The 17,698-nt window shown below is 36.5% G+C and overlaps 1 protein-coding gene across 3 annotated transcripts in view; it reads right to left on the bottom strand.

Moving 5' to 3' along the window:
* The window catches only part of LOC131157761 (uncharacterized), a 29,494-nt gene extending 15,937 nt beyond the window's left edge, over positions 1 to 13,557 (bottom strand). For 2 of the 3 annotated variants that reach the window (XM_058112127.1, XM_058112128.1), the window contains exons 1-12: positions 12,875 to 13,491; positions 7,266 to 7,662; positions 6,991 to 7,168; positions 6,711 to 6,850; positions 5,404 to 6,631; positions 5,203 to 5,303; positions 4,888 to 5,032; positions 4,192 to 4,260; positions 4,003 to 4,048; positions 3,541 to 3,905; positions 3,371 to 3,450; positions 3,128 to 3,263 (exon numbers count right to left, since the gene is read on the bottom strand). In XM_058112127.1, the coding sequence (XP_057968110.1) occupies positions 3,128 to 3,263; positions 3,371 to 3,450; positions 3,541 to 3,905; positions 4,003 to 4,048; positions 4,192 to 4,260; positions 4,888 to 5,032; positions 5,203 to 5,303; positions 5,404 to 6,631; positions 6,711 to 6,850; positions 6,991 to 7,168; positions 7,266 to 7,662; positions 12,875 to 12,980 (2,991 nt within the window). In that variant the 5' untranslated portion in view covers positions 12,981 to 13,491. Of the gene's footprint in view, positions 1 to 3,127; positions 3,264 to 3,370; positions 3,451 to 3,540; positions 3,906 to 4,002; positions 4,049 to 4,191; positions 4,261 to 4,887; positions 5,033 to 5,202; positions 5,304 to 5,403; positions 6,632 to 6,710; positions 6,851 to 6,990; positions 7,169 to 7,265; positions 7,663 to 12,874 lie in introns of all 3 variants that reach the window. The other variant, XM_058112125.1, reaches the window with a different exon arrangement.
* Positions 13,558 to 17,698: the final 4,141 nt, after the last annotated feature.

Here is a 17,698-nt window from a genome sequence, read left to right as displayed (position 1 = left end):
ACATTAGAATGTATTTAATTTGTATTATAAATAGAGAGTGAGAGACCTATCTTCAAGTTAGGTCATTCATTTTAATCAAAATCTCAACAGATACCACCATCCCTGCTATCACATACATCATAGCAATGATAACGTGAAGCTTTAATATGATACTTCTTTCAAAGTTCCAACAGATTGGGCTTGCTCCATAAAGTTACAGCTTGGACTCACACTATAACATTTCAGCCATCCCCTTTGACAAGAATGTTAAATCAAACACCCACACACCCAAAAGAATTCACCCTTTTCTTGTCTTCCTTGAAGAGGCAAGGTCTGAACCGACTTTTGCCATATTAACTACCCCCTATTCCTAGGGTTTCAATAAAATAGTAGAATGGGACCACACCTCCTCCATAAAAACTTCCAAACACTGAATTCATGCAAGAAAATAAATAGATAAGGAAATAAAATCTGGAAAGCAGTCAATCAAGTTCGGTTTGTGCATTCCTTAAGAGTTTGGCATGTCAAATGGTTCAGTATAAGTCAAATTGATTGGGTTAGAATGGGTCAGTTCACTAGTCAGTTTTCATCCATTTATCCCTTTATGACTTATTTACCATAATTAGCTCTAACCCAAGAGTAAGGGAGTTGCTCTCAAACTAGAAGGTTACAAGTTCAAGTAAAGGAAAACACCTCTCCCTAGGCCACTATATGGTGTGGGAAGCTCATGTACTGGGTGTTTACGTCTGTTTTAAATCGCACCATTTATGACTCTTCTGTTTAGTACCCCATTAACACACTTTATTTTTTTAATAGGCAGCTAAGGAGCTAGATGTAAGTACATTATACATTTTTGCTGGCATTTTGGAAAGAGAAAGCAACAAATAACTACCAGGAGCAGTTTACCATCATCAATGAGGCAATCATAGCAGAGATGAAAATCTTGGGGTTGATGTGGATGGTGGAGTTAAACCAGCAGCAGTTTATTATGGAGGCTAGTGATTTCACAGTACGTGTTTTTATACTGTAATTTTCTATCACTAAAGATGCCAAAAAATTGTAATTTGTTTGCTGAATAGTTGCAATTTTGAACTGCAATTTCCTATCTCAATTGTATGGACTCTAGCTACTAAATAAGCGAATTGGTTCTCCGCCAGAACCCAACAAGGTGAGTTTTGGATGCCGCTTGGTTCTCCATGTTCTTGATTGCTCGATTCTTGATAGTGAACTTGTTGGGGACAATGATGCCTCCGCAAGAAACTGCTCAACTGAATCCGTGTGATTCAGAAACTAGAGAAGAGAGGTTGCTCCTCATTGGGGTTCGGTTAAATGGCAGTTTGGGTTGATGCAGGTTGACTGATTTCAACCCTTCTAATATATGGATCAAGTAATATGACCCAAAAAATTAAAAGGGCTTGCCCTAATCCATTTGTTCAAGATGGGTTAGGGTGGGTAAATGAGCATGGGTTCATTTTGGCATGTGTACTAACAGCCTAGAGCCTAAGTACATACAATGGTGCATTATTTTGTATATTTTTCTGACATAAGCCTCTATGCAAAAACATTATGCTAAAGCACATTCGACCATCTCTTTTCTCACAGGCTCAGCAGTCAGCACCCTCTTTAAACTTCTTAGCCCAGCAGTGTATTCTACCTGTATAAAATTATGCCACTTAGTGGACTCCAGGGTGGGAAGTCCAGACCATCTTAGCTAAGTTGTTCTTATCCTCAATAGGCGCTAAATCTAGCTTCTTGCCAAAGTACACATTTCTAATTTTCTTGCCGTACTAATCATTTATCTGAACATTCATGTTTTCAACGATTCTCATTTTATGGACAAGTCATTTATTGACTGTCCAACATCTACCCCACAAAACATTGGCTGTTCAAACATTTTCTACAAAAATTTTACATTTTCTTGATAAGTATTCATCAATTACATGATGATCAAACAACATTTCTCCATTCATCCACTGGAAAAGTTCTGTTATGCACACCATTTATGATCATGGTACCCATCAATTTGATGTAAAGCATTCTAGACAGAAGAATATTGCAAGTGAATTCAACATAAATTCAATTCATGGTAAATTAGTACAATTCACTCAAAAATGATTACAGAATTGAGGTTACGTTTGGTTCACAGAATAGCTATTCATTAGAATAAGATAGAATATAGTGAAAATTTTGAAAATATAAGGGAACAGCTATTCCTTGTATATTCGTTGTAATAAGAAAGGAATAGACATTCATATGGTTGAATTTTGGGATTGTTATTCCTGGTCTTTTCCTTGTTATGGATTCATAAAAAGTTTCACTATATTGCTTAACAACAACATTCGTATTATATAACAAAGTAACAAACTATAACCAATTATGTCTAATCTATATAACTAACCTATTCCTTCAGAATAGACATTCTGTGAACTGAACAAAACCTGACAGATTTTAGTGAATTTAGCATGACTGAATGAAATTTGACTTCCAAAGTTGTTAAAATTGCGGAATTTTTATAACCAAATGTCCTGTTCTAACATTAGCAAAATTTTCAAGCAAGAAAGGGTAGTCAGATCAACAGACAAGGAAGAAGCATGAACAGAGAGGCTTGAACTCAGATGACAGGGGAATTGGGGATGGATGTTGCAACAACTATGGTAAAATAATACATGCAGCAAATAGAATCATGTCCCTAGAATGATAAAATGTGGATGGACCTGTTGTAAGTAAATCCCTGAAAAAGGAAAGGCCATTTATATGCAAGAGCCATAATTTTACGTGGACTGCATATTTCTAGTCAGCACTAAAAGCCAAATCTAATCCAGATGTGATTGAACAAGACCAAGTGATAGTTGGCATAATGACTGACCCCAAAATTTTTCCTTTTGTTATCCTCGCCTACCCAAAAAAGTATTTTTCACCAAGTAAAACCCAATGAAAAGAGAAATTTACAGACTGGTAATGTAGTTAAGACTTAAGAGTCTTAAGACCAAGTGAAGATACGAATCCAGCAGGACTGGATATCAAGTAAATCAAGCACATAAGACACTTTCATCCAAAACAATGGGTAGAAAAAATTTGGATTTATTTTTTAAATTCCTATTTTCAGTTGCGACAGATTTCAATCAATTAATACAGCATAAAAAATTACCTTTTCAACCCGCCTGATGCCTGAAGCAATCACTGATCCCCTCCGCAGAAGTTGGATTTTCTCAATTAACCAGTCATCAAAGGCATCACCCATTCCCAGTTGTAGTACCTGTTTGGCCACCCAAAAAGCCTTCCGCCTATATGCACACATTAATTAATATTATAGCTAGATGATAAAGTCGATATATGAGTTTGTAAATCTGAAAAACAAAAGATGATAATGACATAATATGAATACACATACCTGATCCATCCACCATCCTGAACCTGGAAAATAACATCCACCAAGTCCAATATGGGGACACTTAAATTTGGAGGCACCCACTGCATAGAAGAAGTAAACCATATGTAGAACATAAGCTGGTTTAGAGCAACATAACAGAACTCAGGCCAAATAACACCACTTGTTCTGACCTCTGTTGGAAGGGTTGGATCAGTGGCATCAACAAGCAACTCCGATGTCTCTTTTGAACCCTCACCATCCCTTCTCCTCACAATCTTTCCCGAGTTTCTAATAGAAGATGGATTCTTTTGTGTCTTAGTATCTGAATCACTGTCTGAACCCTCAAATTGCTTTCTAGACTCATTAACAAGCTTTTTTACTGATGAATGAGTTACGCCTTTTGTATCTAATCTAGATCCATCCTCTACAAAATTATGCCTCTTTTGCATAGCAGATTCCTTACTTCTGGGATCTCCACTGAAGGATAAGGGACTCACAGGCCCAATGAAATCAGGAACCTGTTTAGTCTTCTCAGAAGGCTTGTCATCAAGGTCAACTAGAAAATTACACAACAAAATCAGAGCAGAGATACAACTCAAAAAATGAGAAAAAACTTAGGTAGAGAAAAGCTCAAGCCAGAACCAAGACTCTACCTGACAATGTTTCAATAATTGAAATGGAATTTGAGAATACATATGTCTGCATAGCCAATCCAAAACCAGTCAAATTCTCAAAAGAATGGTAAACATAATCTCTCTCCCCACAAACAATAACAGCATTCCCTACCAGTACAGGAGAGAAAAGGGGGGTTCCACTTCCTTTAAAAAGGAGAAATATCAAACCTGAGAATCAACACTAAGGAAGTCCCAAACTTCAATTGAACCTGAAATAATAGGAAGCTGCAGAAGGCTCTGAAGAATGGTAACACAAGGAAGATCCATTAAAGGTTGGGAAAATGAGAAAATGAAACAACAAACCAGCACAATAATAATTTTTTAAGGCATTGTCATACATTGAACAATAAATAAAACTGAAGTTATTTCCCCGCAAGGAAGATGCACTTCAACACCCTATAGTGTACACTTTAAGTAATTAACTAATCATATGGTTAAGCAGCTACTCCAATGCAAACATGATTAAGATCAGGAAATACAACTAGTTAAATGGAATCAGAAAGGCTAATTTTCAACAAGCATGCAATCTGCAGATATGGAGGATGCAATCAGTTGTCAAACAGGCACTGCAGCAGAACAAATGACTAAAATCATAGTAAGGAAAATAAAGCCAATTTTTTTGTTTCTTTGGTACAAAAATAAGATTTAGTAGGAGAAAGGAAACGATAAGATGTGCTTCAAAAGAGATGCAAAGAACCATCTACCCCAACATAAATAATCTGGATTCTGGAGTAAATTGGTCTTGATTGACAATTTTTTTTTTTTACTTCTTTCCAAGCACACCAAATCAAGCCAAACAAAAATTTGATCATAAATTTTGTTCCGCATATCTTTAGAGTTCAATAAAGGATGGTGGGTTCTGACCTTCAAATATTTGTCAAGCAATTTACACCTTTCTTGAATGACAGGCATGTCTAAACCTGTTGAAAGGAAGTGTTTAGGAGGCAAATGAAGATTATACTGTGGAAACTCTTTAAGACGCCGGTGTAGCTCCTCAAAATTTCGGAACCTATAAGAAACAGGTATAGAATTTTAGTCTAAAACCCAGTAAGCACATGAAAGCATTACTAGCAGGAAGTATAAGAAAAAGATAAGTGAACAAACTCATATAAGAATGGACATCACAGAATAGGTCAATGGAGAATGAAAACAAAGTATTTACAAATGTATCCGTAGCACCTTCTTTTGATTGACCAACTATTATTATTTACATCTGTCACAGATATTGAATATACAGCAAAAGTTTTTGAGCCACTCTTCACAATATTCGCCCCCAATACCTGCAAAGAAAATGATCTTACATCCTTTACAGTATCAGCATACCAAAAAAAATAAAGGCCACTGAAACAATTACTCCATAATGAGCTTCATAGTAAGTACCTCACATCTCAACCTTAAAAAGGAATCTGCCAGCAATGAATTATTTGGAGAATTAACATCCAAAGCACAACCTTGAGGCAAAGAAATAGGTGCAGATGACGATGCAGCTGCTCCACTGTGAGCTCTACCCCAACTTTCTACCTCAGAATCATCACTGGAGTCCTCAACTACGGTATGTCCTTTTGAAGAACTTAAGATATCTTGCCCATCTCCAGAGATAAAGCTTGTTCTCTGAACCTCTTGCCAGACAGGCATCTTCTGACTGCTTAATCTAGACCTTTTCCTGCCAGATTGGGTCCTAGATAATTTTTGAAAGTGAACATGCCCTTTACCATCCCTCCTTGCCCTATGGCCTTTAGAGATTTCAAGTGGATGTCGAATATGAGAAATAGGTACATTTCTATTATTTCTGCCATCCCAAACTTTAGTGCCAGGAGAATCCAGACCTGTTACAATGCTGGCTTCCTCATCTTCAGTTTGATCAGAACTACTGCTCCCTGATTCAACCTCCCCCAAACGCCTGAGGTCATGTTCATCATCCTCTGCATATGAAGTTATTGAAGAACTACTTGACATGTTCTGACTGTTATGAAGGACCATATCCACTCCTATTGATTGATCATTACATCCAGAGAGAACAGCACTGCTGTCAGGGATATTAATGTTGCTTACACCATCTCTTCCTTTGTGCTTCGACAACATTGAATGATCTGCTGTATTAGATAACCCTGGGGAAGAATTCTGTGGGACTTGCTCAATCAAACTCTCAGTCTTTTTATAGTTTCTTCCTTTAGTCCACATATTTTCAAAGTGTTCAGGAGCAAGAGCTTGAGTTTTTCTACGAGAAATTATATCTAACATATCACCCCATTCTCCTCCTGAACGATGTCGTTGAATACTTCCTCCATCACCAGTTTGGGAGTCTGAATGCAAAGAACTCCATGAACGGGTAGATTGAGCATCAATGGATAGCAATGGATCCTTTGAATGATGCATCCCATTGACATTACCAGTTGCAGGCTTACTTTCAGCAGTTTTAGATTGATCATTTTTTAACTGTACAAGTTCAACTCCTGTAACGGAAGGGTCTAAAAACCGAGAGAAATGATCAGATGAGATCTTTGAAGACACATTAGTTTTTGACTGGCATGCCTCCTGTGCAGTTGTAGCTCCTTTACGAGCCTTGGTTGCAGAAATAGCAAGAGACTCAATTCTTTCATTAATAAACCTGTCATCAGAACTGAAAAAATCAGGAGCAGCAACAACATAGAACAAAAGCACACAAGCAAAAATCAAGGAATCATAACCTTGGGCTAGCCAAGTTCAAAACTGGCCTAATCACTGTACAAGCAAGAAGCTCACGGGCAACGTAACGAAAAAAAGAGCACTGCAAATCTTCAGGTTTGAAGGTGAAAGAAATGAGACCATCCATCAGATGCTGCAAAACCTGTCAGAATTGGGAAGAGGAAGCAGCATCACCACAATTGGGAAGATGGAAGAAATCAAAAGAAACGGGTAGAGCTTTCCAGGTAGGATTTACAAACACTCAATTATCATGGTTCTGGATAAATAAATGGAGTAGAGGACCTTGTGCTCAGCTTCAGGAGAAAATAAAGCAGGATGCAATTTGTTCTCAACATTCAGGACAAGTTTTAGCTCTGTATCTCGCTGATCAATGGTTAGTGGTCCCAAGTTTTGCCTCTCAATTTTTGCTAGACTTGCTCGGAAAAGCTCCAAGTGGGTGCATATGAGGTTTATAATATCCCTGCATCATCCCATAAAAGTCCACTCCATTATAAACACAATTCTATTGGACAAAATCAAGATTAGAAGACAATAGCAGATATCTCTGAATATTAAACCTTGTGAGAAGATCAATAAGATTTATGCTCTTCGCACGATCTGAAATTTCTCCAAGAACACCATTCATGATCTGCACCAGCTCCTCTGGACCTTCTCTATCAGGTGTTACGCGAGAGTACCATAGGTTTGTCACCCACTCAGAAACTAAATGCCGGGTGAACTGATCTATTGCTTCCTCAACAACAGGAGAATCAATTTTCCTTCTCCAGTCAGATTTCTTGGTAACTACTTTAGGACCTTCAGGATGTTTTTTTTGAGACATGATATTCATGGAGGTTGATTTGCTATTGTATGCTTTTGCTTTCCTTCGATTTTCAAAATCTAAAGATAAATAACGAAGGATGATGATTAAGGAAGCAGCAGCAGGCAAGTTGATCAAAACCGAGGAGCTTGTCACTGAAACCAAGAATACAAGCAGTAAGTTGCATGCAATGCAAATAACTAGAAGATAAAAGAAAAAGTAGCAATTTCACAATTACTGCTCCTGCTATTAATAACAATGATAATTATCATGCACTTTACATTGGTTGACTAGCTAAAACAGATGATTATGAGACTTGAGAAAGAGACAAGCTTTGAACCCAAAAAGAAAAATCGAGTCATGGTCTAAACTGGATATGGGACCCATGAAGGCCTTCCCTAGTTGAATCCACTGATTAATGATTGTAAGTTTAATTTAAGCTGCAGGTTTTGCTTTATTTCATTTTTCTTAAATTTCAGAAACCAAAGGCATAATTTTGATAGTGTAATAAATGTCCCATATCAGTTGTAACAGTGGCCATGGCTCCTACTTAACAGATGAGCTGAGTTGCCATATGGCATTTGGCCCATAACCTGATTTTCTAGCAAGTTCTTATTTTTCTAGTCTTATGGCTTGATACACATTGCTGTTTCACAACCTACCGACTTCAGCTTTTCGGCTCAAGTGTTTTCTTCTATATTTTCTAATTTGAAAGTCCTTAAAACACCTGTTGCACAGGTCTTCCATGCCATATCCAGGTGTTGGGGATGGCAAGATGTACGCAGCCTTATCTACACATTCAGAGAGGCTGTTTCCATTACTTGAACCTGTAACTTTCAAGTTTGAGTGTGACACCTTCACCATTGGGTCAAAACTTGCATCTTGAAAGTGCACTCATTACAAAATTTGAAGCATTTTTTCTTAGTAGAGTTTCTATAGAAAATAGAAACACGGACAAATCCTTGCTTTCTTAACTGCTGAACCTAAAACTACTTCTTCTTCTTCTTCTTCTTCTTCTTATTATTATTATTATTATTATTATTATTATTTAAAAGGCCTTATTGGCTCACTCCATAAGTTTCCATCCAAAATGGAACCTAAAACATATGTCATCCAGAACTCCAAAAACACAGGGCATTTTATTCCCTATGTTGGCTTTCAATTCTTGTTTTGCACTGCTTCTGTTTCTAAAAAATTAACAGCACATGTTCGCCGAAGAGCATTGTTCCTAAAAATTTGTGAAACAAAAAATAGGAATGTATTTTGGGCTTATTATGGTTTGATGAGCTGCAGTGGTGGCACCAGCCAGCAGCTTGCAGCTCATAGTGAAAACACAGCCTACTTTTTTTGCTTCTTTAATTAATCCAGAATCAAAAATGTTCATAGCATTTTATTTCAGAGATTGACATGCAAACAATTATTATTTGTTTGAAAGAAGTAGTAGCCTGATCGAAATTCACAAATAATACTGGGTTTTCATAATGTCCCAGCCTCTCTAGGCTCATCAGGTAAATAAAGGATTATGAATGAGGATCAGTGATTAAGGTTTAGACCGTAGCTATCCAATCCCTAAAAGATAGGTGGTGAACTCGCACTGTGTGCATGGATTAGCAAATTAAATCATGTCAAATTTGTGAGTACTCCAGTGAAATCAATGAATATCGTAGTCAAATTCGCCTTTTAATAGCATTTCTCTGAATAAATCAATTGTTGCAGGCCATATATATCCCACAACACAGTGAAGTGCATTGAAGCAGTGCGCTGCCACTGTTTGTTGGAAACAGAAAATTTTGTTGAATTGAATTGCGGACATAAACAAATCAAAAGCACAAACATGTGGAGAGAGAGGAGGAGTGGGGAGAGAGAGATGTATATATAGCAATCTTATGCTTTATAAAACCATTAATATACTCTTGCTCCACTCCAGCGCCGTCAGATAAACAATCACCTAGGTTCAGGCAAAGCAAAATTTTGTCTCTGTAGGGAAAAAGTAATTTTCTGTCCACATAAGCAACAAGGTTTGTTTGCTGCCTTTGAACTTTAATCTTTCTTTGCCTAGGAAAAGCTACTACAAGAATTTATTTATTAACTTAACCATCTAGCACAGAAAAAAAAGGTTACCACTCAATGTCTAGATCTCTACAATTGTTCTTTAAATGACCTAAAAAATATCAAGTGGGGGTTCCATGAATTTTCCCCATACTGCAGGTGTTCTAAGACATGCCAAATACACCTTTCCTGTGAGTAAAAGAAAAAGAAAAATAAATACCGTATAGACTTCTTATTACCCACTTATTGCGAATTTAAAAGAACCATTTATTCCCATTTGGTTAGCATCCCACAAAATTCTGCAGGTATAAAACCCTATGTTTCTTACAGCTTACAAGCAAATGTCAGGAATTCAAAAAATTTTAGGATTTTTAACCAAAAGAAACTAGGCAAGTGTTCCCCACCCCTTTTATCATCGTCAGCATCATAATATCACCACTTCCAACATGATACAATGGTCGCCACAATAAAAATTTTAGGGAAAGGGCTATGAAATTAGAAACATATGAACCATAAAACAATTAGAAATAGTACAGAGGCGAATGAAATATTGCATTATAATGCTTTTCTTTCTCAATCATGAGAAAATATCCATACTATAAAGCAGCATCAATACAGGAAACAGACAGAAGCGCCACTTCCTAATTCACTTATAGAACAACTGTGTTTGTACATTGCAAAATTTCTTCATTGCAAGAAGAAGATTTGGCCACTATCATCCTTACAATCACCATCTGAACCTAAATACTGGCAATATGTAATGCTCAAAATCAAATAGAACATGACTATCCAAGGGATTGGCAACTTGGCGTGGTGAGTTATTAAGCACCATCCTGTAACCCTTTTGTCACCCAACTGAAGATATTGCATCCATCAATTGTTCTTGTCGTGACATTACTATATTAAATAAGTTTTGCCACAAGCCTCACGCTATCACCTGGTTTAGACTGTAAGTGCAAAGTGCCAAGGCAGTGTCAAAACTTATTGCTAGCTATTAAAGGAAGTTTATGTGCGTTTGTGTGCACATGCGTATGTAACTTGGGAGACAGTGATGAGTCTGAAAACCCCCCTCAAATGAAGAGTGAGTGGGTTGTCCCGTATCCTCTCATAAGAAGTTTAAGAACAACAATACTCGCAACTAGATACGAATATTCAAATATTTTCCCTAGATTATGGGTGTGTCTGATGCAATAATAGCAATGAAAATCAACTTGAGTGCACTACGGATGGAAAGTAAAATCAGGACTTTTAGATATTTCCCTGCCTCCCCAAAATCTTGTGCAGAGAATAGTGTAGGATGTGCAAATGAGACTTCCTGATCAACGTGTGAAGGATTCTGAAAAGAACGGGATCTTTGTTGATATTTGAGTTAGATCGTTCACAGAGACTTCATCTATTGTGTTATCTGTCTGAACACAAAAGGACCTCTGACTCAAGAGTGGACTGGATGTGGTAAAATGTTCAGGGACAATACTAGGAGGCTTTTGTTTTATGCGCTCATGGATGTGAAATCAATTCGATACCACTAGAGGCCATTAAAATTGAGCTTTGAATTACTAAAATAATAACCTACATAATATTTGGGTTGCGACTGATCTCCAATACCAAAAAAATTTTTAAACAGATATATAAATCCACCTAGGAGGGAAAGGAATTGAATGATGTGCCAATTTATAAAATTAATAAATAAATTAAAAAAAAAAAGAAAAAGATAGTGCAACAAAAAAAGTCAGTGGTAGAGCTTCCTTAATAGTTTTTGTTATGATGAGCTTGTTTGGCATTTTGTAATTAGCAGTTTTTTTTGCAGTTCACAGTTGATGTTGCGGTTGGTGGTTGCTGTCATTGTTGGAGGTTGTGGATAAAAAACCTAGCATGGGCGCACACTACGTGCATGCTCCACGGCTCTCTATTTTTTAAAATTGTTAAAAATTATAAAGAAAATAACAAAGAATTCAAGAATATAGGGGCATTTTAAGATAGTTGTAAATAGTTACAAGGGTATTTTGGGATAATAATGGCCAATTATAAGGATAAATTTGACATAATTATAAGAGAGTTTTGGAATACTTGTAGATAGCTAAATGGGTATTTTGGGATAATTTTTGGTAGTTATAGGGACAAATTTAACAATTTTTGAAAGAAGATACCAAAGGCGGAAGGAATCCACTTTATAGTAATAGAGATTAGAGAAGCTACAATTTGGAGCTTTTTCCCACAGTTAGTTTTTTTGGATTTATTAGTTTTTGGCAGCTGCCAAAGGCAAAAGTTAGACCCTTACCAAACACTAATAAAAAGCATGAGTTAGCGCTTACTACCGAGGATTACCAAACACTTTAAAGGGCTGGAACCTCTAAAAGCATTCCAATATGCTAAACCAAGCACAGATGATATAGGTTAAGGGGTTTGACATATTTCAAATAATTAGTCGACAAAAGAATCAGGATAGTTTCCTTTTTACTAAAGAGACTCAGGATAATGAATTGATTTGCATTACTTAATAGAAGAACAAAATGATTTCAAATTCACAATTTGATGACCCATTTATCTATTCAAGCATATGTGAAACACCAACTGATTTTACTAGGTGATAGCAAATGAAGTGGTCAGCAGGCTTGATAAGCATGCCAACAGGATTGATAGAGTTAATTTGGTTGGAGGACAATCTAACTTTATCTTTGAACAGATTCATAAAGATTTTACATTTGCAATGCTTTTGAGTAGTAAAAAAAATCTATCAAAAAACAAATAGACTACTAAAAAAACTGAGTCCAGGCATCCAAGACACCAGCAAAAAGAATCTGAGAAAATAGTAGGACCATCACATATATGAATGTAAATCACCAAATGGATCTTGATCTTATTTCAACTGTCCCAACAAGCATTATTTGTTCATCCTAACATCAGCCAAGGCCTAGGGGCAGTCTCATGTATACAAGTTTCTATGGGGGTAGGCCTGCAAAGGGAATGGAAGCATACAAGATTGCTTCGAGCAGCACAAAAATCTGCCATCAAGTCTACATGATGAAATTCATACCGTTGCCATATGTGATACAAAATGAATTTAATTTTATTCTATCATTCAAAGCACCCATCTATGAGATTCAAATATTAGGGGGAAAAAATTGCCCCTCAACAGCAAACTGATGTAGAGAAAGAAATACATAGAACTGAAAGAAACGTATACTCCTCAATTTGCAAGAAACAATCAACAACAGTTCAAACAACAACACACAAGAATGATAACAATTCACTCAAAGCAATAACATACTTCCACACCAATTTATATACCAAATTAAGTCACGGGAGTTCAAAACTTACAAGACATAAGATAAGAAAGTCCCACAACGCATATGACCAAAAACACAATCCGTTTCTTCGCTTCCTCGACGAGGTCCCGGACCCCCGCGTGCCTCTCCGAACTCATATTGCACGTCTGCCCCGATCAATGCCCACCCTCACTGGCTCACTCCCAAACTCATCAACCAATCCAATCTCCTCATATATCAAAACCAAACCCACAAATCAGCACACCCACACGAAACTCCCCCTTCCAACAATTTGCGTCTCCCAAAGCTCTCCCGCTTCCCATCTCGGTGATCACACCGATCCCCCACCCGCGAACCGGAACGCCCCGAATCGAAGATTGTGACGGAGAACTCAAGAGGTACAGCGGATCTTGGAGACAATGATTGATCGGGGTGTGGGAAAATGGGTCGGAGTTGGAGGAGACGACTGGTAGGTTTCGTTGGGTGCCAGAGAGTGACAGTTCAATTGGGTGTGCGTGTGTATATACATATATATTCTTCTCTGGCGGTGTGGCCTCTTCCTTCTGGGTGGCTTGCCTGGCTGGGCTGCCTGGTTTTCAACTGCAGAGAGATGCATTCATTAATGGTGGGGTTGCGTTTGGCGTCTCTACCTACATTTTCATTTTGTAGGCGAAGCTACGCAGGACAATCCTATAGTTGGAGAAAAAAAAATAAAAAATAAAAAATAAAATAAAAGAAAGAGAGATGAGAGTTGAACTATTTTTCGTTGTATTTAAAATACTCTAATAATGCTTCTTTTTTTCTTTTTTACTCCTTTTTTTTTTCAATTAGATGATTTTGAGTATTGTAGTTTCTTTTTGTTTTACATATCTTTTTTATATATAGGGTGAAACCCTAAATGGTACTGCTAAATGTACTATTTTTCAATGTGATTGAAAGTTTTATGCTGATTTGCATGGTAGGAGGTAGTTCATTTTTCATTTTGCATGAACCAATTTAAAAGCCCACCAACTGGGATATTTTAGGAAACCTAAATACAATAGCTTCAATCTTTAAATCTAATTTCGTGGTCATGAAAGTTTGGATTCATGCCTCTCCCATGAAGGGCATGGACATGATTATTGGACTCGAAAGCCACGGTCTATTGTGAGAACTTATGACTGAAATGAAGATATATATATATATATATGTGAACTACTCTGACACCCCCTGCTATGAAACTCGAGTCTCGGAAGGCATCAAGGTAATTCTGAATATAAAATTATACCTATGCAGCGGAAACGTAATCCATACATTCATACACATTATACAATATCAGGGATCTATATTTCCAAACCATACTATATAATACATCTCTCTCTCTCCAAAATATCTGTCCCAAACACAAAACCCTGCACAAACTTACCCTCTAATCCAGGGTAATCAAATAAACTCTCTATCCGCGAGCCTAGTCAGCTCGCCTAGCTAGCTCACCTGAAAAATGCTAAAATCATGGGGTGAGTCGACGCTTAATAAGTGGAAATATGTTATTACTAGTGTGTGGCGACTAAATTGCATACTATTAAAATAACAACTGAACTGTAATGAAATAGTAAATCTGTAAAGCATGTCCATCATTTTCACAATTTAAAATATAATTGTATCATCTGTATTTTCTATTTTTCATACTACTAATATCATACTATACTAATCAGATACTGTAAAACTGTATACATATACATAACTGTGCTTTATCCCTAAAACTTTGTATGTCATGATTTGACCCCTTATGACAGGGTTGTGCGGACTATAGGCGGGACTTAATCTGGTCCGCCCTCCAGATAAGTTAATGTACTCTACACTACCTCAGCTCGACTAAACTACATACTCTCCTAGGCGCAGAACTGGCTGCTACCTCGTCAAACTGGCCCCCTCAACCCAGTGAACTGGGGAGCTGCATTCTCTTCAAGCACAGTTTGATGGTACCCACACACTATCTAAGATATGTGGTTGTACTCTATTTTGTATTTAGCAACGATACCATGCTCTGTATTCTTTATCTATATCTTTCTATAATCATTCCTCAGGGATCTGATATTATATATATATACATATATACTCTTTTACTATTTTCATCATGTTTCCAAAATTACCATAACGCTATCTTTTGTATTGTAAATACTGTAATCTCTGTATGTTGTATCTATAGCATCTTGATGCTATCTCTGTATATATGTCTGTATACTCTGTCTGTATACTCTGTATATTATGGTAATAGGAAACATGACATACTATAAATACTGTATATACTGTTCTGAATAAAGCTGTAATATACTGATCTGAGTAAAACTGTAATATACTATTCTAGATAAATATTTGTGATATACTGATCTGTATAAAACTATAACATTCTAATCTGAGTAAACATCTGTATACATATATATATGTATATATATTTGTTTTGTGAAACTATTTGAATAAAAGTTGTATATGTATGTATATCTTTCTGTATAATCTCTGTGAATATATGGCTATATCTGTATGTTCTGTGTAACTTCATATACTGGGAAAACTGTATAAAGTTCTACATCAAATATTATCTACTCAGGCCACACATACTTTAAGAACACATATTCTAAAAATTACATAATAACTGGTATACATACATGTTGGTAAAATTTCTATTAACATATTCAAATTTCCTAGCATAGCATATTTCCCTTACCTTATCTTTGAAAAAGTCCCTACTGTACTCTAGCCTTATACTCGTAGGGTTCTTCACTCAACACCCTGAAAACCACATCCCTCATAACAAAACATCAGTATTTCTTCATGTATTATATTTCTTATAACTGAGGGAAAGACAAATACCGAATAAAATGTCTTACCCTGAGATTGGGATAAAATCCAAACAAACTCCACCAATGATCAACTCCAGCAGACTTGCAGAAAACTTCGTCAGGAGCGTCGTGGTGGCTTCAGATCTTCAATCCGGCGAGAAACAGGGTCGAAATCGAAGAGAGAAGGGGAGAGGGGCGTAGAGAGAGAAAAATGAGGTTTCTTGCACCAATTTTTCATCAAAAATCTGGGTTTTCGCTATTTATAAAGCCAGATTCGTTGACGAGACATGTGACCTCGTCAACGAGTCCTTTTAATAATTTCGTTGACAAACTTCCTCCCTCGTCGACGAATTTCAAACTGTCCCAAAACCCTTCTCGGTATCTTCTCGTCAACGAGGTCCCCTTATGCGCTCGTCAACGAACTCCCTATTTTCGTCGACGAAGCCTACTGCCTCCTTCTGTTTCTGTTTCCATTTCCCCCCCCCCCTCTTCATTATTCAAAAACTATTTTTTCGGGTCATTACAATATATATATATATATATATATTATACTTTAAATATTAAATATTAATATACTCATCATATTTTTTTTAAAGAGCAAACTATATTAAAATTACCTTGAGTCTATTAAAAAAAAGAATGTGAAATCCTCTTTATGTTTTAACGATCTTGACCTTTTTTGTTAACAATTGAGGATTAATAATATGATTAATATTTTTATTCATATTTTCCTTCTTCTACATTTTGGGTATGATGATGGACAGAAGAGGGTTTAGAATCCTATATCAATTGAGAATTAATAAAAAGTTTAACTTATGAGGTAAAGTGTGACAACCCGAATAATAATGGGATTTAAGTAATAAGAGGAGGGGAATTGGAAACGGTAACAGAAGGAGGAAGTTAGCTTTGTCGATGAACGCTTCGCTTTCGTCAACGACATTGCATTTTGGAAGGGAAAACAAAAAGGGGATCATCATGGCTTTGTCGACGAATACAGGGATCCCCTGTATTCGTCGACGAAAGCTTAAGAAAATTTATCGATGAAGACTGAATTTCGTCGACGAAGAAATATCGAGAGGTATTTTGAGCCGACTGAATTTCGTCGACGAAATTTGTGAAGGACTCGTCAACGAATCCTCTGCTCTATAAATATGAAATATATGAGTTTATCTTCATTATTAAGCAAGCTTCACTCCTCTCTCTCTCCCCTTCGGTTTTCTCTTTTTCTTTCATTGATTTCGGGCTAGATTTACGCCGAATCGACAATCCGAAGTCACCACGACGCTCCTGGGGAAGTTCTCTCCAAATCTACTAGAGCAGATAGTTGGTGAAAGCAAGTGGGAAATCATCCTTAAGTTAAGGTAAGACTTTTTAAGCCAAATTAGACTTTATGATAGTTATAAGAAATGATGTACGCATGAAAATACTGATATTTAATACTGGAAGTTTTGAGTTCTAGGGTATTGATTAGGAAAATCCTACGGGGGTTAGACCAGTAATATATAGGGGGTTTTCTTAGTAGCCAGGTAAGGGAATAAATTAAAGCAATTATTTTCCATGCAAATTATTATTGATTATGAGTAAATTTATTTTCAGAAAAGCATATGATATATTTTTTTATTACGAATGAAATGTACGATTGGGAAAATACTGCTATAATGATTAAAATGTATTTATATGTATGAGATGCTAGAAAATCACAATTTTAGAATATAAAGTATGACTTTTAACAGTACATGTGTGGCATGAATATTATTTTACGTGAAATGTATTATGATATGAAAGATTTTACGAAAAAAACATGCTTTCAGGTATCATGAAAAGATGAGTTATGTTGTGATGATTTTGATGAATACATGATAAATGATTTATTTTTAGAATGTATATACCTGAAACGATTTTGGGGCGAGGCCATGTATTTATGTTATCGGCACGAGGCCGTATTTATGTTATTGGCGCGAAGCCATGTATTTATGTTATCGGCACGACGCCGTATTTATGTTATTGGTGCGAGGCCATGTATTTATGTTATCGGCGCGAGGCCGTATTTATGTTTT

Source organism: Malania oleifera, chromosome 6 (genome assembly GCF_029873635.1).
Source record: "Malania oleifera isolate guangnan ecotype guangnan chromosome 6, ASM2987363v1, whole genome shotgun sequence".
Classification (NCBI taxonomy): domain Eukaryota; kingdom Viridiplantae; phylum Streptophyta; class Magnoliopsida; order Santalales; family Ximeniaceae; genus Malania; species Malania oleifera.
Note: the sequence above shows the minus strand (reverse complement) of the source record. Positions and strands in the feature narration are given on the sequence as shown.